At 34.4% G+C, this 27967-nt stretch overlaps 1 protein-coding gene across 2 annotated transcripts in view; it reads right to left on the minus strand.

Annotated features, from left to right (window-relative positions):
- The window catches only part of dtn (transmembrane protein 132C dtn), a 165263-nt gene that overhangs the window by 43702 nt on the left and 93594 nt on the right, over positions 1-27967 (minus strand). For both annotated transcript variants that reach the window (XM_072520199.1, XM_072520198.1), the window contains exon 4: positions 6324-6670. In XM_072520199.1, coding sequence (XP_072376300.1) covers positions 6324-6670 — 347 coding nt within the window. The remainder of the gene's footprint in view (positions 1-6323; positions 6671-27967) is intronic.

The following is a 27967-nucleotide window of genomic DNA, read 5'->3' on the forward strand; positions in this document are numbered from 1 at the left end:
AGTAACGAGAGAAAGTTAAAAATACTCTGGTTGCCACATAAATTTAAACTAAGACGTGATAAGAAGATTGCTAAGTAAAGTGTGTCTATCACGGTGAAATAGGCAATCATACAGTATAATACTCCGGAGACGCATCTACAAGAAGCAAGAACGAAGTAAGTATAATAGTGAACAAAGAAGTTAACAACTCTGTACTAGATGTCGTGGGAATATTGGATAGAGTCGCAGAGCTTAAAATCAATTTAAGCACACACCATTTAAAATGAATATTATTCAGGCGTACGCTTCAACTTCCGAAAGCTGAGAGCAGGAAGTAGATTACTATATGAACAATTAAAGGAAACTCTAAAATACACAAAAAAAAGGAAGAAAACGTTCTGTTATAAGACTTTAAAGCTAAGGTTGGCAAAGGAGTTATGACAATACTGTAGGACACTTTGGGTTGGGAGTAAGAAATGATCGACTGTCAAGAAATAGACATTGTGATAATGAACACCTTTTAACAGTTTCAGCTTCGAAGAGTTTATACCTGAAAATCTCCAGTTGACTGTCCCCAAAAAGTTATCAGAAACCAGATTGAATATATTACTGTAAACAGAAAGTTTCAAAATTCCGTAAAATACGTAAAAACGTATCCAGAAGCGGATCTTTCCCCAGACTATCTTTTGTTGGGTCGGTTTAACCTACACATGAAAAAAGTTTCTAAATGAAAAGTCCAAAACGATCCGACTACCATACGTTAAAAGATAACAACGCAAAAGAAGAAATCAAAAGAGAACTCAACAACAAAATACAGAACGTAGTCAACATTACATAACTGCGAATGATACGCGGAATAAAATAAAAAATGTATGTAATTCAGTAGCAGACTGTAAACTAAAAGCGGAGGAGATAAATATAAAGAAGCAATAGTGGATGAGAGAAGAAATATTAGATTTCATGAAATATCGAAGAAAATACAGAGGATACAAAGAAATACATAGAATCATAAAAAAGATCAAACTAATGGATTGAAATAGAATCACTGAAATAGGGACGTAACACTTTCACTCTACATAACAAAAAAATAAAGCCACAATTGGAGAAAACAACTGGCGAAGAAATAACTAAATACTAGACAAACAATAAACTGCTTTGCGAAAGTGAAAGAATACTTAAAATGTAGGGGAATACAAGAATTATTCGAAAAAGATCAACAAATAGAAACCTATATTCCTGAATGTTCTGGACTAGACATAACTGTCAGGAGGTCAGGTCAAGTGAGGTAATACATTCGAAAACACGACTAAAGAACAATCAAGCACCGGGCCCAAAATACTAAAACTATTTAAAGATACCGTGGCCGATCTCAGCTTTTGTGGAGGAAGAGTTCTGAACTAAGTAGGAATTCTTCAGCACTCCGCATAAGACAGACCGGGCAAGGAAGTCCTCAACCCCGACACGGCGCGTCCCATATGGCTGATAGGGGACGTCCTGTATATTATACAGGATAGGTGCGAACAAGGTTCGCCAAATAAGTACCCACGGATCAACTGAGGACATGGTATAGGGCAGCAGCTATGCCATTACTAACTCCAAGGCGAGAAAATAATGACTTCTTAATATGCTTGGAATCACTTATGGGTGACAATCAGATATTGGTTTAATCGGTTGTAATACTGCGGTGTGTAAGGGCAAGGAGGGAGAAACCAATACACTAAATATTCTCAAGATATTATAACTATGGCAAGTTATGGAAAACAAAAGTCCCCTAGTCCGTGGCAGACCTTAAATGGTCAAGGGGTGTTAAGAATCTCCACGTTAAATGCCAGGAACCACCCGAAAGTGGAAAACAAAAATAACACATTGACAATTGGAACCTGGAATGCAAAATCGCTCTTTATGCCAGAAAAATCTCATAACATCGTGAGAGAAATGAAAAGAATAGGAGTCAACATTCTCGGAGTCAGTGAAGTTAAGTGGTCCGGATCTGGACAGACAAACATCGATAACCATGTGATATACTATGCTGGTCCTCATCATTATAACGGAGTGGCATTTATAGTTGACCAGAAAAGCAGTAAATGTGTAAAGAACTTTATACCTATATCTGATAGAGTAGCTATGCTACCACTAGGCTAATTAATACCACTCCTCGAAATATTAACTTTATTCAAGTATATGCGCCTACAGGAAAAAAATCAGAAAGACAAATACGAGAATTCTACCAAGAGATCAAACAGATAATGAAGATCGCAAAGAAAAATGCTGTAAACATTATTATGGGAGATTTTAATGCCAAAGTAGGTGAAGGGCGGACCGAAGACGTAGTCGGAAACTTTGATTTGGGCCAAAAAAATGATAGAGGAGAAATACTGGTCCAATTTTGACAAGAAGAAAATCTAATTATCCCAAACACCTGGTTTAAACTACCAAAAAGAAGATTATATACATGGAAAGCACCTGGAGATAATCAAAACCACATAATAAGAAACCAGATTGATTATATATTAATTAACAAGCGCTAAAGAAATAGAATCAGGGCAGTTAAAAAATATCCCGGATGGACATCGGTTCCGACCACAATCCTGTTATCGGTAAAATCTCAATTAAACTAAAACCTAGCCTCGAAAAACTTAAAGATCCAGTAGTACAGGCAGAGATAGAGAAAATATCCACAAGGAATCTACGTTCCTGTAGTTGGCTGTATACCATATATTAAAAAATTTATTAAAATCCTTTGTAAAAGGTATATATTTAAAAACCCAAACGGGCTATGTTAGACAAAACGTTTTCGGAATCCATAATTCCATCATCAGTGTCCTAGAAAATATATAACTACTTAATTAAAAAGAACAAGAAGTTTAAATTTTGACCAAGGTTAAGCAAAGTGTGGTTAATACTTACTAGGAGTACATGAATGTAACCACTAAATATATGGGTAAAAACCCGTTAAAAAATAATTATTTACATTTGATTTACAGTATTTCTTATAAAATGTTAAGATGTTAAAGTTACCGTTTGATTAGGTAACATGGCGACATATGACTCCACGTTGAAGTTGCTAGTCCTGAGACGGTGTGTCTGCGAGGACTTTATGGAAGCAACTGATTGAAATGACAATGTTGACAAGTTAGGACGGAAGTCGTAATAGAGCAGTTAATATAACTGTATGTGTCTACTTAAGACAAAAGCCAAAGTTATTTAAAATTGTTAAAGTAAAATAAATTAATATAACAGTATCAACCATCAATGTTGTTGTTTTAAAATTATGTATATAAGATGAAATATGGAGAGAAAATTATGAGGTTATAGTTAGGCAACCAACTATACATGTGTGTAGTAGTGTTGTGAAATAAAGATTTTAATATAAGGCCCTTTATGTTTCTTCAACATTTGGTACCTGGAAAATAGAAACTAGACACATGTGGGAAGTTGAGTTCTTGAAATTTTATTGTTATTGGTGGAATATGAATGAATATATTTAAAATATGAAAGTGTTTTGTCTAACATAGCCCGTTTGGGTTTTTAAATATATACCTTTTACAAAGGATTTTAATAAAATTTTTATAGAGAAAATACTCAATGAGACACTCAAAGAAAAATTCAGTGAAGCATCCGCGGTAGCAGAAGAATCAGTAGAAAGTATTTGGCAAACAGAACAACTACAAGACAACACAAGAAAAATAAAGAATACATGGATGACAGAAGAAATCCTAGAACTGATGGACGTAAGAAGATCTTACAAAAACCGCAATGAAGTAATCTATAAAGAAACCCAGACAACCATCCGAAACAAAATCAGGAAAGCCAAAGAAGAATGGATGAACAGCAGATGTGAGGAACTGAGGAAATTACTAAAATAACATGACTACTTCAATGCATACAAAAAGATTAAGGAAGTCACAAATATGAGAAAAAAATTCACTACAACAACTCTAATAGATAATAACAACCAAATAGTATCTAGACCGGTAAATGTAGGAAATATATGGGAAAAATGCATCGAAGATCTGTTTGATGACGAACGAACAGAACCACAAATGAATATAGTACATCACAATACTTGATATATTAACATCGAAAGTTACAAAAACAATCAATACCGCAAAGCTAAGAAAAGTCCAGGTCCAGATGAGATATATGTAGAGATGATAAAACTTATCAATGAAGAAAATCTTCAGTTCTTAACACTACTATTTAACAAAATATATACCACTCGAATCTTCACAGAAGACTGGCTTAGATCGACATTTATACCTATACTCAAGAAAAATAGAGCAAATAGATGCTCACAGTTCAGATTAATTAGCCTGATGAGCCATTTTCTGAAAATTTTACTCAAAATTGTACATCAACGTATATACAGAGAATGCGAAAGAAATCTGAGCGCCAATCAATTTGGATTTCGTATGGGACTTAAGGGAGGCATTATTTGGCCTCCAGATATTACTACAAAAATGCAGAGATCAACGAAAGACGTGTTTCACTGTTTTATCGACTACGAAAAAGCGTTTGATCGAGTAAAACACACAGAACTCATAGAAACCCTAACACAACATGGTATAGACCATAACACGGTGGCCCTTATTAAAAACCTATATTGGGATCAAATGGCTTAGATTAAAATAGACAATCGTATGACAGCAGAAATTTCAATAAAAGGAGGAGTTTGCCAGGGCTGTGTACTTTTTCCACTATTTTTTAATATTTATTCCGAAAAGATCTTCCAAAATGCACTCGAAAATATTGAAGAAGGAATAAAAATCAACGGAGAACATGTAAACAACTTAATATACGCAGACGACACCGTCATTATTGCGGACAGTGCTGAGGGTTTGCAACGACTTTTGAATGCCATAACCAGAGGGGGAGATAGCTTGCGGCTGAATATAAACACAAATAAAACAAAAGTAATGGCTGTTACACGTGTACCAAATGCCGACATTATTATTCGTATCTACAACAAACAGATAGAACCCGTAAATAATTCCAGTGTCTTGGTTGCTGGATAACAAACGATCTTGACTACGGAGTTGAAATACGTGGTCGTATAGAGTATGCTAGGTCCGCTTTTCAAATAATGGAAAAATTCCTAATAAACTCTACCTTATCGTTGGATATCCGATACCAATTTGTGAAAACATTAATTTATTCCATATTGCTATACGGAGTGGAAACATGGACTCTCGGAGTCACAAGTATGAGACGTGTAAAAGCCTTTGACATGAAGGTTTTTCGAAGGATGCTGAAGATCTCTTGGACAGAGCACGTGACCAACAACGAGGTGCTGAGAAGAATGGGGACTGAGAGAGAACTCCTAAATATTGTAAAAACGAGAAAAACAAGTTATCTAGGACATATTTACAGAGGAGAAAAATACAACTTCCTAGACTGATAATGGAAGGGAAAGTGGAAGGACGAACAGGTCCAGGAAGAAGAAAATGCTCTTGGCTGAAAAATGTAAGAGACTGGACAGGCATGGACACACATTCGGTACTAAGAACAGCTCAAAATAGAGAGCAATTTGCTGTAGTTATAGCCAACCTTCAGTTTAATGGAAAGGACACCTTAAGAAGAAGATTTAAAGATGACCAACTCGAACTCTTACTCAAACAAGTCTACTTAATAAAACGTATGAAAACGGTGAATTGTCTAGAGACTTGCTAGTTTCCACCTTTCTGAAAAAAGAAAAAAGTACCACGAGATGTTCCGATTAGAGGTTTATAAGCTTAATGCCACGTTCTTAAACTTCTTCTTTGTGTTATTCATTCTCGCATATACAGAAAACTTAAAGGAAACATTAGTAATGATTAGTTTGGGTTTTAGAAACGGTCTTGCGATGTCTTCGCATTCGCGGTCTACTAATTTCGAGAAAGCATTTGATAAAAGACATCACACACGTTTTCATTATTATTCTGGAGCTATCTTCTTGTGGCATTTGAATGTTATTTATTATCGTTAATGGGAATAACAATCAATATTACAGTTTATAATACGTTTATTTTGATGTTTTGATTTCAAATTATCGACATTTTCATTTCATTAAAGATTAGGAGTATAAGAGTAAAGATTCCAATGATTGGAATTTTTCTGAGAGTCTAAAGGTGCGTTCATTACGGAGACCATGCCACGGTATCCTCGCCTAGAGCATAGCACTGACAGTGAACGCTCGCATTTAAAATAATGCATTTATTTTACGTGGCGATGATAATATAATACCATCCTATGGTCCGATCGAGGATCGGCGCCTCGTTATGAATGCACACTTAGACTACATAATCAAACCACTATTATATATCTTCATAAATAAATGGTAAAGAACTGTTTTTTTAAATACTTACTTAACAACGATAGCAGTCATCATTTTTGCTTTCTCCTTATCAATGAACACAGGTAAATAAATTCTAGACATTGGAAACAACGGTGGATGAGGTACTAGTATAGTTACAGCCTCCGTCAGCTTCAATTCCTTGTAAGCTCCCTTAGCTGGTGTTAACTGCACGCTGCCCAATACTGCCGATGGTTGAACCTGCATCTTCGGATGGCAACCTTCACCTTCGTCGGGCCATGGTTCTAGGACAGAGTATGCGACTTGTATTAGTCTCGGAGGAGTCTTCGTGAACTTTCCAGGCCGACCGTCTTTGTCTGGAGAAGGTAGAGGTGGCCACCAGGAAGCTGGAATGGTGACCTGAAACAATAGAAGTAACAATCATTTTTAAATACTGACCCTCGTTTAGTTGATTTTTCTTAAATCTACAATCTTATATATCCATCTAAACCGATCGATAGTACCATAGTTACTATGCTGTATGAGGTGAAATGTCTTGCTTGCCATTGTCAAGGCAAAATTTATTTATTTATAAAGCTCAACAGGCCAGTGAAGGTACCATTTTTGGCATTATTTTCTTTCCCATTCTTTCAAAGTGTTCTACTTAAATATCGTATTCTCTTTTTTCACCCCCGTGTATCCGTCCCTGCCTCTTTCTAAAAGATATACACCCATATTTCGCATCCATATATAGCTGTAAAATATCCAATGTAAAATTTGATAAGGCCTATATTTTTAACAAATATTTTTGGGAAAATTAAGTAAAAATGGTATTTAACCCAGTAATTATTAACGAATATTACTTCTATATAGATGTAAAAGAAAGCATCTAATTGCAAAACAGTAAATTGCAAAATATGTAATACTAATGATGGTGTAGCAATAAAAAACCAGACAAATAAGAAATAATTATTTTAAAGGTATTATTTACATTTTTAAGATGTCAACAACCTTAAATGGTAAATAAACAACGGGTGGATTATTTTAAATACATTAAATCATAAATGAGTTTTTATTCAGAACCGCTTTTACTGCGTACGACGTTGCCAGATTATTTGCACCCTACAGGAATGTCCCAGGCACGCACCTCAAAAATACCTTAGTAATCTAAGAAAAATACTGACAATACAGTGTTAAAGTCTTGTACTGTGTTTTAAATATCTGAATTGTAACTCTGAGTGAGGTAGATAAAATTAAACTGTTACAACAAATTTTTTATTTAAAAAAAAAAAAACAAAATAAAATAATTTTGTTAGTTTGTATTTTTACAACGATTTCCGAGGTAAAAATCTAAATGTCAAATACAAAATGATTTTAATTATAAGTGTTTTTAACTCCGATAAAATACAGTAGTTAATTGAAATTTAACTTTTGCGACTTTTTGAAGATAAGCATTTTTTAACAAATTTATTAAAAATCCTTTGTAAAAGGTATATAATTTTTAAAAACCCAAATGGGTTGTTATAGACAAAACGTTTTCGGAATCCATTATTCCATCATCAGTGTCTAGGTGCACATGAGTGTAGCCACTAAATACATGGGTAAAAACCCGTTAACAAAAATTTAGTTACATTTGTTTTACATTATATTATATAAATTGCTAGGATGCTAAAGTTACCGTTGGATTAGGTAACATGGCGACATATGACTCCACGTTGAAGTTGCAAGTCCTGAGACGGTGTGTCTACGAGGACTTAATGGAAGCAACTTTTTAATATATGGTATACAGCCAAATACAGGAACGTAGATTCCTTGTGCATTTTTTAACGTTTTCTGCAATATGATTTATGTATATTAACTCTCTTAATGTGTCTGTGCTATAAAATATCTCTTAGAATTCTTCGCCACTCGACTCACTCCAAAATCAGCAGCTACCATCCAACTATGTATTTACAAACTCTTTGAGTACAAATTTGTTTCCGGGTCTCACAATGAATATTGATGTTAAAGCTCACCAAAACCATTAACTATGAAATTCAAACGCCGAGTTTTATTGTCAAATATTGGTCTTAGGCAAACATTAAATATTTGTGTATGTACAATATAAAGTTTGAATTTTATTAGCCATTAAAACGAATAAGTAGCGCATACCCACAATAACCGAGAACATAAAATGTGTAAATATATTTTTCTTGCCGAGTAAATCTGAAATTAGATATAAAAATAGTTGTTTTCAACATTAAAAACTGTTTTATGATATTTATATACATTTTTAATTTAGTCCAATTGTCAAAGATAGACTAGGAATTATTTCTTGGCGAACGTACGAGTACTATAACATGGAGAAAGTGTTCTAGCAGAAGTTTAAAAGATTTTGATTTAGATAAAACTCACGGAATCCCCATAGAAGTTATTGTGGAGTTAACAAAAATTTGTATTAATAATTAAAAGAAAATAACTCTAAATTTTTCACATACAAATTTTTGAGTGAATTACCGAATGACTTCCGGTAATCAAAAAAACACGCCTAAAGTTTTTTTTGCACTTTCAAATCCCAGAATCCCACGGCGACCACAGAATTGCTTCCTTGCGTTTCGAAAACCATATTGGGATCGACTATCCGCATAAAGAGTTTTGCAGCGTGACTCATCAGGCTTATCGTTCTATGGTACTCAAAAATTTTCTTGGCTTCTTGCCGGAAGGGCTGTGTATGTTGCAGTTCGTCATGTTCCTAGTTTTTCTTTTAGCTTCCGTGCCATATATTCTAGGTCTTCTTTATAGCTTGCCAGTACTTCCCTGGTCATCTGCAAACTTTAGGCTAAATAATATTCCATCTCTTAAGGATATTCGCTTCTGGCTCTAATTCTTAGTCTTCTTTGTTGCCTTTTTTTGTAGATACGATATGTATACCACTTTCTATTGGTTAGGAACTTCCTGATTATTCTTTTGATGTCATTAGTTTCTTCGGGCCCTTTTATAATAATTCTGCGTATACTCATGATTTCAGTCGTTACTCGCATGATTTTCAATTTTTTGGTTAGCTAATAGATGTTTTAACCTTCTCTACGTCTATTTGCACCTGTTCTCCTTCGATATTAACCGATGCGATGTTTGTTCCTGAATATATTGTGCATTTATTTCAGTTAATAGGTTTTTGTAGTGTTGTTCTTCTGTTCTTTTGAGATGTTTTGAAAATATACTTTCTTAGTACCCGTTGCGTTGGTCTAACTCTGTTAACGAATCGCCGTGCTTCTTTTCTTCCTGTTTACTAGTTCTTCGACTTCCTAATGCGAATGCCTAATGCTTCCGGCGCTGCTTTGATATATATATATATATATATATATATATATATATATATATATATATATATATATATATATATTTCCAGTCCCTTGCTTTCCCCGTCCCCCGTCCCCCATCACTCACACGTATTTATGATTTTCTATACTGCTTTCAACTATTTCTTCATTGGACGTAGTAGTGTACTTTTTTTCTCCATTTCGCCTACTTTCAGTATTGTTTTACAATTTCAGTTCTCTGTCATTCGTATACTGTGAGCAAACCATCTTGCTCTTTGGGCTCGTATTTTTGCGGTAAATATTGGTTTTTCATGTGATGTATCCCTATTATTGCCGTATTTTTTTATCTTCTTCAAATATTCTCTGCCTCTGTATTACTCCTAAATTTTTTTAAGCACCGTGCTTTCCAAAATCTCTACTTTTTCTTCCTGCTAATTCACCATCCACGTTTTGCTTCCACGTGTCTTTCAGAGACAGTTTAGCTGTTATTGACACATTTTTGCTTTCAGTATTGAATTTAGTGACCTTATTGCTTTGCTCCCATTCATTAATCTTTTGTCTATCTCTTTTCCTTTTTTTCCCTTGTTCGGTATGGTTACTCCTAAGTACTCAAATTCTGTCACTTTTTCACAGAGAGCCTCTGCTCCTTTCATCTTGATATATTTGCCATCATTTGTTGTCTCCTCTCATTTCCATATATGGCGTTATTGTTTGGTTTATTGTTAGTTCGTATCTTCAAATTTCTCTAAAATTTGTTCTAGATGTTTTTCGTTCTCGCTAGTATCATACACGTACGCTATGCTGTTCCTTACTATTGAAAATAGTCCTATTATGCTCATATTTTTGATCTTCTTACGATTTGTTCTAATACTAGCTTGAATAAATTTGTTGATAGCGGATCCTCTTGTTTTAAACCTGTATTCACTCTCATTGAAAAGGTTTCTTCCATTGTTACCCTATTTTTCGTGTTCCTAAGCGTCATTCTCACTAACCTTATCAAGATTTTCTGGTATTTCTAATGTTTTTATGGCAATATCTAGCATCCTACCGTTTATGTAAACGTATGCCTGTTTAAAATCGATAAATATCATATGCAATCCTAAGTTTTTTTCGTAGCTATTATTTTAAATTAATTTTAATATACTTAATTGATCAGTAGTCGTTCATCCTGGTCTAAAGCCTCCATGGTATTTTCCGATAACTTTGTTTCATATTTCATTAAACTTTTTCTAATAAAAGTTTTATTTAAGAATGTTTTATAAATGGTATATAATTAAAAATGGCATCATATTTAATAAATCTGTACAAGTGGTCGGATATGCAGATGACATAGACATTATTGCTATGTCCACAGAATATCTGATCGAAGCATTTCAATCACTAAGGGCGTCTGCACTTAGAATGGGATTAAAAATAAACGCACAGAAAACCAAGTATATGTATTGTACTAGATCAGGCAACCAGATACCTAGACTATTAATTGATGATCTGGAACTGGAAGGTGTGGACACCTTCGTCTACCTGGGCTCGCTGCTGACCAAAGACAACAATGTCAGCGAAGAAATTAAAAGAAGAATAGTGCTTGCCAATAAGTGCTATTATGAACAGAACGACCAAGAATTGCTTAAATGTTTCGAGAGAAAAATTCTAAGGAAAATATATGGAGGAATCCGAGAACAGGGTTTGTGGCGTAGGCGCTACAACTTTGAGTTATATAGAAGTTTTGAGGAAGCTGACGTTGTAAAATGTATTAAATTAGCACGCCTTCGATGGATAGGACATGTAATTAGGCGAGATGAAGATGCAACGATCAGAAAAATTTTCGACCGAAGAGGACCAGTGGAAAGACGAGCCAGAGGAAGACCAAAACTTAGGTATCAAGACAACATAGAGGATGATCTAAAATCATTAAATCATAAATCATAATCATAAAAAGTTAAAGCATGGAGAAGAGTTGCCAGAGACAGGGGCAAATGGAAGATTGTTCTGAAGAAGGCTTTGGCTCATAACGAGCTGTAATGCCACTGATGATGATGATATAATTAAAAATACCCTTTCGGGCTACATCACAGAACGTTTTCGGACTAAAAAGTCCATCACCAGTGTATTATTACTGGAATAAGTATTAACTGCAACTAGTACGGACGCTTATCTTTCCTATCGCTACCTATGCGTCAGAAACTTGAACCATTAAAAAGTCCGACTCACGACGTATAATGACATTGAAAAGTGGGTATATCATAGAATGATGCGCATACCCTGGACAGCACATCGCACAAATGTCTCAATATTGACAGAACTCGGCATCAATACTAGGCTTACCACAATCATCAACCAAAATATATTGAGGTACTTTGGACACATTACCAGACGAATGGAAGGCATGGATACGTTGGTGGTTGAAGGCAAGGTAGATGGTAAAAGAACTCGAGGAAGATCGCCACTCCAATGGTCAGACCAAATAAAGTGCGCTACTGGTTACTCTCTGTCTGAGGCAGCACACCGCGCCCAGGAGAGAGAAGAATGGATAGCAACCAGTCGTCAAATACCATAACGTCACTACATCCTTACGAAGGATAAAGGATAGAGGAGGAGGAGGAACTATTACCACTTTAGTGAAAGCAAACATAAACGTTAAATTTTGACTAAGGTTGAAAAAGCAATGTGGCTAAATACTTACCAGGTATACATTAATCAAGCCACTATATATCTGGGCTAAAACCCTTAAAAAGTTACCAAATTTGTTGTATGTTGCATTATTGTTGAAAATATGTTGTGATGTTAAAGTATTTAACAGATACCCTGCATGGCAACGTAAGATTTCCAATAGGAGTTGTTGCTGACCCTCAGACCTTGTCTGAATGGGCTCTAGATGGCGGATGCATGAACAAAACAGTCAATGTAACTTGTAGTATGTAACTTAATGTGACGCCAGCCAACAATGTGTTAAATGAATATGAGAAATTTAAAAATTTTAATTTATTGTTCTTTATAACAGTAGCAAACATCAATATGTTGCAGTTGTAGTGTGGTATACCCAGAAAATTATGTTAAAACCTTGTGATGAAACTATTGTATGTGTGGAAAGATTCAAAAATGTTTAAATATAGGCTAGTATCAATACATGTACCTAGTGGGACAAGGACAAAAGAGATATTGATAAGGCCTTTTATGTTATAAATTAACATTTGGTACCTGGAAATGAAAATTGTGGTACCTGGAAATTAATTTCCAGGTACCAAATGTTAATTTACAACATAAAGGGCCTTATCAATATCTCTTTTATTGTTGTCCCATTAGGTACATATATTGATGCTAGCCTATGTTAAAGTCGCCTAAATTTCTCTTGTGCTAAAATTCATCTTTTGTTGCTACATGTTTGTCGTCCGATAGTGAGTATACCCCAAGTAACTTGGTTCTCCTCCCATATGTGTGCAGGTTTACCTATTTTTATTATGTTTTCAGTGATAGGCTACCAATCAGCAATTTTTGTTTTTAATTAATCCTCGTTTTGCACATTTATTCTTTGGAACTCCATTGAACAAATGAATACATGTTCCATCTCTGGTATTTTTCCACGATTTCCTGAACGTTCTATGTACCTAAGATCATATTACTTTTTCTAGTATTTTTCGATTTTCCGTTTAATCTGTTCAAATTTCCGCGACATTGTCTAGATTTTTTGGCAATATAAGATTTTTACAAAGTGATGGAGGACCAGTTCCAACCTGGAGGGGCAGGTAATCTATCATGAAAGTTTTCTTCTCGTTTTCTTTCCCCTTTCTTATTTAATACTATGGTACAAAGTCAACTACTAGGAATTTTCCCTTAGTAATGCTATATTTTATGCTTTTTGTTATTTATGTGACATATTTTTAAATTATAAATTTGTCATTCCCAATATGATCTATCAATGTATTTTGTTTTTAGTAAATTTTCTTTTATTATGGGTAACCAAATCCTGCTGCATTTTATTAAGGAGCTAGTTAATATTTTGCTTCATTAAGTAAGATAATAGTGTTTTCTTTATTTTGTCTCTTTTAACATTTATATCCTTCATAAACACTATTGATGAATCTTTCCTTTGAGCTCTATGTTCGTTGCCTAATGTTTGCATATCCTTATACATATCATACATTCTCCTGTGGTCTTGAAGTTTCACCCAAATAAAAGTTCATTGGCAAAATATTTCGGAAATACACTTTTTGTTCTTTTTTGTTCATTACTGGGTTAGTTTTAAACTAGCGGACCAACTCGACATCGAGTTTTTTAAATGAAATTTTTATTTTGCGAGAAAAATTAAGAGATCAATACAAACAATATAAGCAAGAATATACATAACATTCATCAATAATAATGCAAGTAAAAAGTGTATTAAATATCACGAAATATTTCGTCGAAAACAATGTTTTTTGTTACAATGTTATCATTTAGCAGTTAATTTTGCATGCTGATCATGAATCCGGTGTCAGATTTGCTCTATCTTGACGTTTTATGCGCGTTTCGGGTCACTTCCGGAGTCGGATCGCAACCGGAAGTGCATATTTGGATTCGTCTCGACGAGACCTTTCGATCCATATGTACATTGTGGGGTCTAAAACTTAAAGTAAATTTTAACTTCCGGTCATCTCAAAACCGGAAGTGAATTTTTGTACCAAAAGTATATCTTGACAATCTCATACGTAATACTAATAATATTCCGAAAAAATATTTTAATTATCTAATATGGTTTTTGAGTAAAGTGGTGGACAAGAAAAGGGCTTAGCGTTGTATTAATTTCCTATCCATTTAAGTTTAATCTTTAAGATTAGGATTTTTAGTCTTAATGTAATTTGTTTATCCTCTTTTGATAATTAAAATATTAGCTAACGACTTTCTTTATAAATTAATTAATAAAGTCCTTTGAAGTTAAACTTCTTTAACGGATTCTTAAAAGGGCTAAAAAGTGCTATTATACAGTCGTTCCCAAAAACGTAGTAGCATTTCCGCTTGTTGTAACGCGCAAACTAAATAATTAAAAAGTCTTTCATCAGCTGGAATCCAGAACAAATTTTTAGCCCCTCAAAATTCTCAGCAGTTTTAATTTTCATCCATCTTAAAGAAAGTAAACCGTTCTCAATCTCCAAGAGTAAAACAGTAGTATTTTTTAACGCTACATTATTTTTAGGACGCCACGAACTTTTTGATGGTTAGGGCGTTTTAAGAAAGAAAGATTCTTCTGTAAGTATGTGCAAGTGTTGATTTTCTCACATTTTGTAATATTCGTAGATGGAACTGGGTCAAACATGAGATGCTTTCTCGGGAATTGGAATATTTATACAGTGCACTGTAAATAGAAGATTTGAGGTTGAAAGCTCGTTTCCAAATGGAGAATTATTTATTTTAACTGATTAAATTTTGACATTTTTAATAAACATTGAGTTATCAAATGTTCAAAAATTTATAAGGGCAGAGAATCCTTTGGCTGAGATAAATTACATGTATAACTGAACAAATTACTTATATAAAAGGACTTTTAGGACGGTATCTAATAAAATATGAAAACGCTGACCAGTAGATTATCGAAGCCGCAAGTTAGATAGAGACAGGTATATAACAACCCTATATATATATAACTACTTGACACCCAGTAGCGTATTGTTTTCGCAGATAAGTGAATCGTGTTGTATGCATTTCAAACATAATTTATTACGTGAAGCTGATTTAGCTTTTCAAAATTAGTAACGTATGTAGGAGTTATAGAAGACTTCATTATTTTAATTTGACAATATATGTAAACAAAATTAACTTACCTATAATTATATGAGGCAATACTGACAAGTAGTTCGACATCCACAAAAGATAAAGCATTAAATATGGTCTGAAGAAAATTCGTCGGATGATGAAGAACTATTGCACCCTAATTAAAGGTTCAACCGAAACATCCACTCTAGTTCTAGATCCCATATTATGTCTTCTTCTTTTCTACGTACCTTCACTTTCTTTAATAGTTTTGGAATTCTGTGAACATTTCTTGTATACAGTTTAATCAAATGGCTACATATAGTAACAACATCACTGACCAGCGTATTTTCACTCCTTTCACGGAGTCCACAATACACGTTGTGTATAATAGTTTTTTCACTATCCGAAAAAAAATACCGCCGACGTTTGGTTTGACTCTTTTTGCCTTCCATATTTGTCATAACGCTATAAAAACGTGTTAACCCCTTCAGGTCACTAATAGTACTAATTGTACTTCAGTAATAATAACAACAAAGTCGTTATCAATAAACCAGTTGTTGATACAATATTGAATGTTGAAACAATATAATGTGAATTACCAAACAATTAACAACAGTAAAATTGTGTTTGGTGCAAACTACAGTATCTATTGTTTTATTTGTAAATGCAAAGTTGGAGTATTAATACAATCAATTGTTTATTAAATGACATTGAAGTTTTTAATTCTATAATTTTCTTTTTTGGGTGAAGTGTGGAAACCTTCAGAGTGTATCATTCACTATTGATACATGATTTTTACCGGCAAATTATTTTCTTTCAGGTATTGGAATGATTAAATAAAAGTATGTTAAATTTCTATAGATCTTCTTCTGGTAATTTTATTAGTTTCTTTGAAACCTTAGAGGCGGTTTTGGAGAAATTAGGTAAACCTAACATTTATTTAATAACTTGTTCCACATACGTGCTTAGGAATTTCGTGGCCCTAGAGAGAGGACATGTAATGAGAAATCAAGAACGTTACGGCCTTCTCCAGCTGAATCTTTAAGGGAAGGTAAATGGTAAGAGAGGACCGGGAGAAGACGCATTTCCTGGCTTCAAAATTTACGAAAGTGGTATAACACGACTACCACTGAACTGTTCCGCGCTGCAATAAACAAAGTAAAGATAGCCGTGATGATCGCCAACATCCGGAACGGATAGGCACTTTAAGAAGAAGAAGAGAGAGAATAGTATTACATATAATTTGTAAAAATTCTTCAATACAAGTAGCATTACCTTTCACTCTGACAAACATTTTTTTGTAATGGAAGACCAAAAATGGTCACGGCCATTTCTTGGAACTTAGTGCCTACAATTTGGAAACTGGATAAATTTCTGTAAGAAATGTATCCAAGTGTTGCTACGCCACTGGTAGCAATTAACTTACACTTCTTGAATTATACCTATATAAGTAAATTCTCCAGCAAATTCTCATAAAAGCCGAAAATCTAGGGGAGTCAGGCAAGGTGATACTATGTCACCAAAGCTGTTCATTACCGTTCTTGAGTATGCATTTAAAAGACTAACATGGCAACAGAAAGGAATATCCATCGATGGAGAAAGATTAAACCATCTACGTTTTGCGGAGGATATCGTGCTTCTGTCAGATAATCTGGGAGAGATCAAAGACATGCTCCAAGAACTAAATGACATACTACAAGAAACTGGGCTGGAGATAAATTTCGAAAAATCCAAAATGATGACCAATATGGTTCCCAGCAAAGAGATACAGATCAATAACAACAAGGTAAAATGAATCGATAAATACACATACTTGGGTCATGAAATTAGAATAACCAGAGACAACCAAACCTGCGAGCTAAATAGACGAATCACGTTGGGATGGGCGGCATATGGAAGGATGAGAGACATTTTTAAAACAAATACCCCAATTCACCTGAAAAGGAAGGCATTTAACCAATGCATCTTACCAGTCTTGACCTACGGAGCAGAGACCCTAACTTTAACGAAAGCTACTGCCGAAAAACTGAGGGTAACACAAAGGCGAATGGAGAGATCAATGCTGGGCCTGACCTTGAAAGATCGCGTGAGAAATGAGGAGATACGCCGACGAACTGGCGTAGACGATATTATACTGCGAATCAATAAACAAAAGTGGAGGTGGGCTGGACATGTTGCTAGAATTCAAGACGGAAGATGGACGAAGAGATTATTGGAGTGGAGACCAAGAGCCGACAAGCGAAGTCGAGGTAGACCACTCACCCGATGGACCGACGACCTAAGGAGAATAGAAACAAACTGGATTGCAGCAGCTAGAGATAGAGAGAACTGGAGACGTTTGGAGGAGGACTATATCCAACAATGGATGTGAAAATAGGGCTGGATGATGATGATGAAATTCTCGAGAATTCTCTATACCTCTGTATAGAAATATCGAAGTTGTCCCCCGACCCCCGCAAATTGTATCCCAGCTTAGCTGGTCGCTCTCGCATATTAGTGTTTAGTTTCGTATTCGATCAAATTCGTCGAATTTCTGGTTTAAGAGTTTAGACTCTCGCGTAGTCAGTATAAAATTGTATCCCAGCTGAGCTGGTCGCTTCTTGTTTTAGAGTTTTAACTCTCGCATTTTAGTTATCGTTACATAGCTTATAGTTAAGCTGAACGCTCATTATTAATTCAAGTATATTCCTATAGAAGAAAACGTCCCTAGTTGAAGTGATAATTATTAGTAACATTTTAATCTGTATCAGTGCTAGTGTAGTGTGTCGCGGACTAGTGTATGGACAGTGATCGGCTGTTTTGAATAAAAGAACTTGCGCTAAAATTTTGGCTAGATATTAATTTAGTTGTAGTAACATTCAATTATTAAACTACGTATTGTTCAAACTGATTGTGTTCTTATTTCCCACGCCAGTGGGTGGTCCTTCAAGTTGGAAGTAATTACGATATTTAGTACGCTCTAAATGGTAGCAAGATCGACAGCCTAATTTGTTGAACACATGTTAATTCTACCAGAAACTATACTATAGATGTTGATCTGTCCCACGTTTATCTCTTCTATAAACTCATACTTCTATTGTTTGAATTAATGGAATATGTGGAATTATAACATAGTGTATAATGGATGTTTGTTGTTTTGTTGGCAGTGTTTTTGTATATGTGTGAATATCTTTATACTTATCAATGCCAATCATTATTCGAAGTTTGTATTCTGTACGTAAGTCTCTCAGTATTTGGCCGTCGTCGTTCACAGTATCTTTTCGATTTTGACCAATTATTCTATGGTTATTTCTTCTACCAGTTCTGTCATTAAACTCTCTCAGTAATGTTTTCTCTATTTTTTCCTATTATTTACCCATCCTTCTAAATTATTTAAATTAGTTTTCCTTTATCTGAGTCGTTTGATCAATTGTGGAGATACATATCATTATAAATGCAAGTCTTGTCACCTTGACGTTCATGTGTATTTTCATTATTTTATCATTCAGGATACCTTTTTGTTCTTTTAGTACCCCAATATGGATGTATGTATTCTCCCTTTTGATGTTTTTTGTAGTCTCTGTCGAATTATGTAGACGCTTAATTTTGGAGCTTTTTTACAATTGTTTAAGGTTTTGTTTTCTATTTGTTTGTATTCTATTTTTGTTTGTATTCCATCTGTGTTCCGAAGTAGTCTAGTTTCTTTTGCTGATAAATATTTTTTTTGTAGGAGATGAAGTACATGTCCATGGTCCCAACCCCAAACCTGGAGGGCTAATGAAGTCTTTGATCAAGGTTTCCTTCCTCTAGACTTAGACTAACTCTATCACGACTTCCCTGTTTGGTTTATCCGTCCATCGACACTGAAACTATTTGTCAACTGCATCCAACGTAGGAGCCCTTACAGGATGCGATCATCTGAATCAGATGAGTTCTAATTTATTAGTAATTTTTTTTTCTCTATCCGCTTTCCTTCTCATCTCTCCCTTTTATAGTATTTGCTTAACACAAAAATTTGGTCTTTTATTGATCGATTGGATCTAAAGCTTCAATGTCTACACTGAAGCGGTATTTAAAGAAGCGCTCTCAGATTCAATAGAATTAATTACTATTTAACTGGGAATAAGCCACAATTAAAGTTATTCCCAGTTAAATAGTAATTAATTTAAAATGCCACAAGAAAATAGCTTCAGAACAATATTCAATAGAAGGTATATAATATATCAATGGAAATGGAGAAGTTTTGAATAATTTGCGTTTTGCAGACGATACAGTAATAATGACGGATAACAACAATGATTTACAGAATGTAGTGCAACGTAATCAATGCTGTTATGAATACGGACTAAGGATCAATTTGTAAAAAAACTAAATGCATGATCATGACTAAACCAGCAGATGTAAACATCCAATTGATTATTGAGGGTATTGTAATTGAGAGTGTGGATATCTACAAATACTTAGGAACACATGGATAACATCAAATGTAGATCAAACCAAAGAAATTAAGACAAGTATTGAAATACCACGTACATCATTCGTTAAACTTGTTTCTTTGTTGTCGGAATATAAGGTTAGGACTACGCCTGAGAATGCTTCGGTGTTACGTACTCACTACTCTTCTTTATGGCTTGGAAGCATGGACATTAAAACAAGTGCATCTAAATAAGTTGGCCGACTTTGAATTTTGGTGTTACAAAGAATATCAAACGCATAAGTTACTAGAAGAAGAGGAAATGAAGCTGAAATAATATTGACTATCAAAAGAAGAAAACTTGAGTACTTAGGCCATGTTATGAGAGGGCAAAAATAGTCATTATTGCAGCTTGTTATGCAAGGCAAAATTCGAGGCAAGCGAAATGTGGGAAGACGAAGAATATCCTGGCTTAAGAACTTGAGGAATGGTTTGAATGCAGTAGTGCAGAACTATTTGGAGCGGCAGTCAACAGCCATGATGATTTCCAACCTTCGATAGAATATGGAACTTAAAGGAGAAGAACTAAAGCTACTTTAATATTCACCAAGCATCTCCTTAGAACATACCATTAAACCACCATGTAAGAGAGAGAGGGGGAGAGAGAGATAGAGAGAGAAAGAGAGAGAGAGGAAAGATCTTAAATTGAATTTTGTACCTAGGCTGAAAAAATCAATATCCGTTTTTGTTTTGGTCAAATTGGATTTGTAATTATAGAACACTAACCTAATAACTAGTATTCTTAAAGTAAAGTATAGGGTTGGTATCTTGTCTCTGTCTTGAAATTATGTATAAAATTTTTGAATTAATACGGAGTTTAATTATTTCGATCATTAAATTTACACCGACTTATTATTGTCTTGAATTTGTGTTTGTTTAGAGTAGATTTGCATTTTCTTGTTATTATTTCATGAATTTTAAAGCGCTCAGATTATTTTATACCTCATTGTAAATATTTGATAACTGTTTTGCTTTGTTTATCCATTCATTTACTTTATGAAGAATCCTTCTCGGCTAATAAAGTTGAAAATGTATCATTGGTTATTTTATTTTAATTTTATCCCTCAACAACAACTGAAGTTTGTTTAGTGAATATTCATCCTTTTAATATTGGAACAATGGAACTTCAGTGAGTCAGTATAGGTATTATATTTGTATTATTTTGTGATGCTACCACTGCAAAAGTAAACTTTATTGTCAAGGTACTTGTATTATTGATAATTTACGTATTTAGGGCATGTGCTCAGCACGATGAGGAATGCTGGATGGTTTCTCTATAGACTAATCTCCGGAACTTTGCGATGCCTTGTTATCGATTCGAGATTTGCTACGATGAGACCATAAGAAAAGTTATAAAAATTGTTGCAGATAACTCCATTTATTTTAAAGTTGATGAAAGTACTGATTTATGGGGGCGCTATATTTCGCATTTAACGATAGGGGTTGTACCCTTATTGCGTCAAAGCAATTGGAGTAAATCAACAATTTGACTATAACACGTTTCGTTCAAGCTTAGTTGTCCCGTTTTTTTTTCTACCGGAAAGTATACCATGCGATAAAGTTTTATTAATTTTAAACGACAGTGTGAACTATATAGTAAAAGCAACACAGAACTTAAAGAAATCCAATATCAATTTAATTCATGTAACATGTCTAGCTCATGTTCTTAATCTTGTTGCGGAATAAATGAGCCGAAATTTTCCACATGTTAATGATTTGATAAATACTACCAGAAAAGTTTTTATAAAATCGCCATTACGAGTTCAATTTTACAAAGAACGTCTGGGTAATATTCCATTACCTGTTATCACGAGATGGGGCACTTGGTTAGAATCAGCATTTTTTATGCAGAATATTTTTAAGGAATAAAAAGTTTTATTACAGAACTAACAGATTCCACTTCAGCAGCTCTGGAGAAATGTAAAAGCATTGTTCAATTACCTAATTTACCTCAGATTGTAGCATACAGAAGCTTAAATTTCTTGTTGAGGACATTAAAAAACTTAAAAAACACAAGTTGACTCATTGTGAATCAGTCGATTTGGCTAATCATCTTAAGGAATTTTTTTATATGGTGAAAGAAAACGTAGGCATATCTTCAGGAAATAAATTGCAATATGTTTTAAATAAAAACGCAGGATTTTCTATTTTGAAAAAACAAGTTTTAAAATGCACCAATAACTTCTGTCGATGTTCAAACAAGCTTTTCGATTTATAAACATTTATATACAAAGACGTCTAAACTATGTTTATATTTCACTATTCCAATATTACTATTATATTGGAACCACTGCACTGGCTGCCACAGGAACTTTTCTCCATCGGTGTTAACTTTTTTAACGATTAATGCTCCTTTTCCTAGACTGCTGAAATCCAAGAATTTTTCTTATTTCATTACCACTACTTTGAATGGTTTCTTCCTTTTGCAGGATCTCACCAGCTGATACCAGTCACTAGGGTGATTGATCTTAATGTGTGTTCTCTTCGTTTCTTTCTCTATAAGAGCATGATCCGTATCACACTTCATATGAGTATGCTCACTGACCAAAAACTTGTGATTTCTAACTTTGAGATTTGGTAGTTTTGGGAAAGCGAAAGTGAACATGAAAGCGACTTTCTGGTTCTTATTTGGCCTCCGCAAGTATCTGAGTAGAAAGTTACCTCTTGCATATCATGATGTTACGATAAAAGGCGGTAAATAAAAGAAGCTATCTGATTGTCACCTCTTCCAGCAGTTGAGTCGCCCCACATGAAACATGTAACTTCATTTGATGCTAAATCGAGGACAGTAAGGTTAAACGTGCACATTTATCGCTTATAAAAGACAGTGTTTGCTGTTAAAAAGGGGATTGGAAGGTACATAAAGACCAAAAGTGTATGCTTTTTTTTAGTGTCTGAAGACACAACCTCCGTATCCACCTGTTTTGCCTTGTAGGCATCGTCTGTGAGCTGATGGTATTTATCCCTCTCTTGTCTCAAATTCTCTTTCTCCTCTCCTTCCTCAAGAACTTTTAATAGTCGTTAAAATACCAGCTCGCATGTTAACGGCATAAACTTAAAACTAAAACTGACAGACTAGTCTTGAATATCTAGTTACTCCCTATTCAAATGTAAAACCCCCTACTATTTTGTTATGTTGATAAACAGGTAATTAAAGATACCAAGAAAAATAAAGCAAAATGCAATGTGCCCAAGGGAGTATTTCTACATACCTAGTTATTCACTGACTGAATATTATGTACACGGATCTCCGTTTAAAAGCTAAAAACTAAGTGTGCCATTATTGCATCACTATGTGGATATGGAAAATCTATGTGGATAGGTAAAAGAACATAAGTATATATATATATATATATATATATATATATATATATATATATATATATATATAAACTTCCCGTGTTCGAATCGGTATCGATAAAGTGTTATGACTCATTTCGGCCTATCCCACCTCTCATAAGACACTTGGGCTGATACAAATTCAAACTCGGAAAGTCCAACGAATGTCTCCTAAAGCTTCATCACCGCAGTGGTTAGCGTACAGAGGCGCCACCTGCTTTGGCGGCCATGAACGAAAACGATATAATAATATCGTTTTCTGTCCTATGGGCTATGCGAAATATGTAAAAGAATAAATCTTCTAGCAAAAGCTGCTATTGCTTTGTTATTAAATGGCCAAATATATGGCCTAGGAGGACAAATTGGTTAAACTTCCCGTGTTCAAATCGGTATCAATGAAGTGTTATGACTCATTTCGGCCTATCCCAGCCTCATCAGACACTTGGGCTGATACAAATTCAAACTCGGAAAGTCCAACGAATGTCTCCTTAAGCTTCACTACCGCAGTGGTTAGCGTACAGAGGCGCCACCTGCTTTGGCGGCCATGAACGAAAACGATATAATAATATCGTTTTCGGGGATAGTCTATTTTAAGATCCCTATTTTAATGGAGGTGATGAGTTTGTACAATGTACGAGGATATTTATGGTAATTGGTGATGAGTTTACGTGTACCCAATAAGAGACCGTAGCTATGGGAATTTCTTGCGATATGGGATATGGGTCATTTTGAAACTTGTCGTTAGCACAGGTACCAGTTTTTTACAGGTGGTGGTTGATACATGTTTTACTATCCACATTTTTTAACTATGTTTGTAGGGGAATAAAGTACTTAAAATTATTCTTACTTTATTATGACAAAATGCAACATATCATTTGGTGGTGGGTGCAATAGCCACGATCTTTGTAATTTCAAAGCGAGTAAGTATACTTTAGATGACTTTTTCGTATGCTTAGTGAATCATAATACAGAGTTAACATCAAATCTATGGTCCCAACTGTACTAAAAATATTTACTTACTGTAATTAAAGTTACTGTAATTACGGTATATAATGTTCATAATATAACTACAGATGGTACATAAATGGCAAATAAAAAATTTCATATATTCCCTAACATTAAACAGTAAACATTATTCTAAAAATGTGTATTTCTATTCAGATTGTGCAATAGGAGAGTTTCAGCATAGACTATATAGCGTGTACTAGGGTTAAAAAAGCAATAAAGTCACTGACTCACACTTTAATAATCTGGGGGAAAGTAGTCGATAGTGATGGGGATGTAGATAATAGGAAAATATATTACTTTTGAAGTCAACAGCACATGTCATTCATTTGTAATTTATAAAATGTCAATGGGTAACAACCAACGAATAAGCACAGCAGAAAATTTATATCCACATTTTTTAACTATGTTTGTAGGGGAATAAACTACTTAAAATTATTCTTATTTTATTATGATTAAAAAATGCAACATATCATTTGGTGGTGGGTTCAATAGCCACGATCTTTGTAATTTCAAAACGAGTATACTTTAGATGACTTTTTCGTATGCTTAGTGAATCATAATATATAGTTAACATCAAATCTATGGTCCCAACTGTACTAAAAATATTTACTTACTGTAATTAAAGTTACTGTAATTACGGTATATAATGTTCATAATATTACTACAGATGGTACATAAATGGCAAATAAAAAATTTCATATATTCCCTAACATTAAACAGTAAACATTATTCTAAAAATGTGTATTTCTATTCAGATTGTGCAATAGGAGAGTTTCAGCATAGACTATATAGCGTGTACTAGGGTTAAAAAAGCAATAAAGTCACTGACTCACACTTTAATAATCTGGGGGAAAGTAGTCGATAGTGATGGGGATGTAGATAATAGGAAAATATATTACTTTTGAAGTCAACAGCACATGTCATTCATTTGCAATTTATAAAATGTCAATGGGTAACAACCAACGAATAAGCACAGCAGAAAATTTATAACTTATAATTTAAGTTAAAAAGGTACAAAATTTATAATGATTTGTATGGCCAAAAAATACAACGGTCTTTATACATTACGGTTGAAAGTAGAAAAAATACTAATATCGATACCTACTTGTCTCAGTTTTGTACAAGAATTTATAAAAATAATATGACCAACAAACTTTAAGGCCGAGCGTAGGCGCAAAATTTCGGGCCAATGCTTTTTAAATGCAATCATTTTTTTCTAATCCTGAGAAAACTAACAAATATTTTTGAAAAATTTAAACGCAGAATGAATGATTACATTATTACCGAGGGCCGAAAGTCCCTTAGAATAAACAAAAAGTTTTTTTGAATGAGATATTTGAAATTAAAAATCACACTAAATTTTCTCTTTTTTTTTCACCCCTGTAACTTTTTAAAATAAACATTATAGAAGTTTTCAGGGACTTTCGGCCCTCAGTAAAAATGTATTCTTTCATTCTGCTTTTAAATTTTTCAAAAATACTTATTAGTTTTTTTAGGATTCGAAAAAAATGAATGCATTTAAAAAGCATTGGCCCGATATTTTGCGCCTACGCTCTAAAGGGTTTAATCCAGAATTACACGTCTCAGTGGCGTAGAACATGTGGTATTGTTTTTCACGACATATCCCTTTATTTGAGGCCAGATTAGTTCAATGGGGTTAAGTTCGCAATGATAAGGTGATAATCGCAACCTCATAATTCCACTTACTTTTACTACTACATCTACTACATATTTCTTAAATTTTGGCGAATCTCTTATTCTTCTTGGTGTGCCTATCCGTGACAAAAGATGCACATAAGTTGGGTTAAACCAGGTTCTGAGCTTCTTTAACCAGGATGTTCCTCTTCCTGGACCTCGCTTTCCAAATATGTTTTCCTAAGATGATGGCTTGTAGGAGGGCATATCTTGATCCATTTCGCATAATGTGTCTGAACTACTGTAGCTTTCGAGATTTGATGGAGGTCAGTACCTTTTGGTTCTTCTCTTTGGCTCTTTTCATTCTTCTGGAAACCTCCTCATTTGTGACTCGGCAAGTCCACGGGATTTTAAGTATTTTACGATAGTCACATTTTAAACGCTTCCAATCTTCTGCACATATCTTGGTTCAAGGTCCACGATTCAACACCATAAAAAATCACACAGAAGACATATCACCGACTTATTCTTACTTTTGTACCAAGAGAAAGGTTGTGGCTCTTGAAAAATGCCCTCACCCGGTTAGAGGTGGATCTAGCTTTTACATTACGCGCTCTTATCTCCTGGTTGTTGGTCAATTTTTCATTTATTATGGTGGTGAGGTAGTTGCGGTGCTTCACTCTTTCTACTGGGGTTTGGTTGACGTAGAGTTGACCTTCTGTAATCTTTTACTTGCTAATTATCATAAATTTTGTCTTCTTTACGTTTATATTGAGTCCATATCGTTGACTATAGTACGTAATTTTGTTTGTAAGGACTTGTAACTCTTCTAGGTGTCCGCAAATATATTCTTCATCTAAATATCTGATGTTGTTTAACTGGAATCTATTTATTAAAATGCCTTTTTTAATTTTAAGTGCAAAGCTTCAACATCTTGACATGCTGTACTCGATCAAACGCTTCCTCATAATCAATCATACATGCGTATACTGGAATTAGACTTATACTGAAAACAAAGCCTCTCTCGTATCAACATTTATGAAACCGAACTGGTTGAGAAAAATTTGAGTTTCACACAGCCTGGTGAATGTAATTTCTTTTTTTCGCAAAGTGCCGTTTCCTAATCGGAGGACCTGAACCGCTGCTCTGAAGAGTTCTACTGAATTGCATCTAAACCAGTCCCTTAATTTTTTCAACCGTGACACTTTCCTTCTTCCTATACTTCTTCCTCCTCTTATCTTTTCCTGTATTATCAATCTTATCATTTTATATCGCTGCCCCCTCATTACGTGTCCCAGATATTGTACCTGTCTTATTTTTATTGTATTTATTATTTCGTACTCTTTGCCCATTTCTCGCAATACTTCCGTGCTCGTTTTCTTCTGTGTCCATGCCCTTATGTAACACTACATTTCAAATGACTGTAGCTTGTTTATGTGTTATTGCTTCAGTGCAGACTTTTCAAGTTTATATTGTGGTTTCGAAAACACGTGACATCTCAGAGCTCTTACTCTCAGTTCAAATAATGTAAGGTCTTTATTGCATAATGTAATTTAGATAATTGTAAAAGCTCTTTTTTTGAGTATGCCGTCATCTATATTTAGTTCTTATCTTATAAACCAATCTAAAGGCCCGTTTTCACACTACGTCTTATTGTACGTTTTGTGGGTGATATAAAACGTACGACAAAATGTACGTTTTCTCCAGTGTATACACTTTATTTTTTCAACTATAAAGATACTACGACTGAGGAAAAACGGGATGAAGAGGGAAAAGACAAGATGGTCAAGAGAGTGGGCTTCTAAAAAGAAGCCAGTATTCCCATGTCTCGTTACTAAAAGAGGCGAACCAGATGACTGGCGCAATTATTTGCGAATGGACACCTCAGCCTATTGTCAATTGCTAGAGTTGGTAACACCATACATATTGAAATAAGACACCTAATGAGAAAAGCCATTACACCCCATGAAAGACTCACAGCAACTCTCAGATATCTTACAACAGGACGCAGCGTCAAGGACTTGGAGTTCACAATCATAATATTCAAACCAGCGTTAAGCCAAATAATTCCTGAAACCTGTAATGCAATCTACTTGGTTTTAAAACATAACTACTTAAAAACTTTTATACAATTCATTAAATTCCCCGAGAAAATCGTGGGTGCATTGCCGCAAATCTGACATTATTAGGCTTTTTTTTGGGAAAAATGAAACGAACTGCAGTGGAACTAGTCGTCAAATAAGTCAAGATCGGACAAAT

The sequence above is a fragment of the Diabrotica undecimpunctata genome, chromosome 1 (genome assembly GCF_040954645.1).
Source record: "Diabrotica undecimpunctata isolate CICGRU chromosome 1, icDiaUnde3, whole genome shotgun sequence".
Taxonomy (NCBI): Eukaryota; Metazoa; Arthropoda; class Insecta; order Coleoptera; family Chrysomelidae; genus Diabrotica; species Diabrotica undecimpunctata.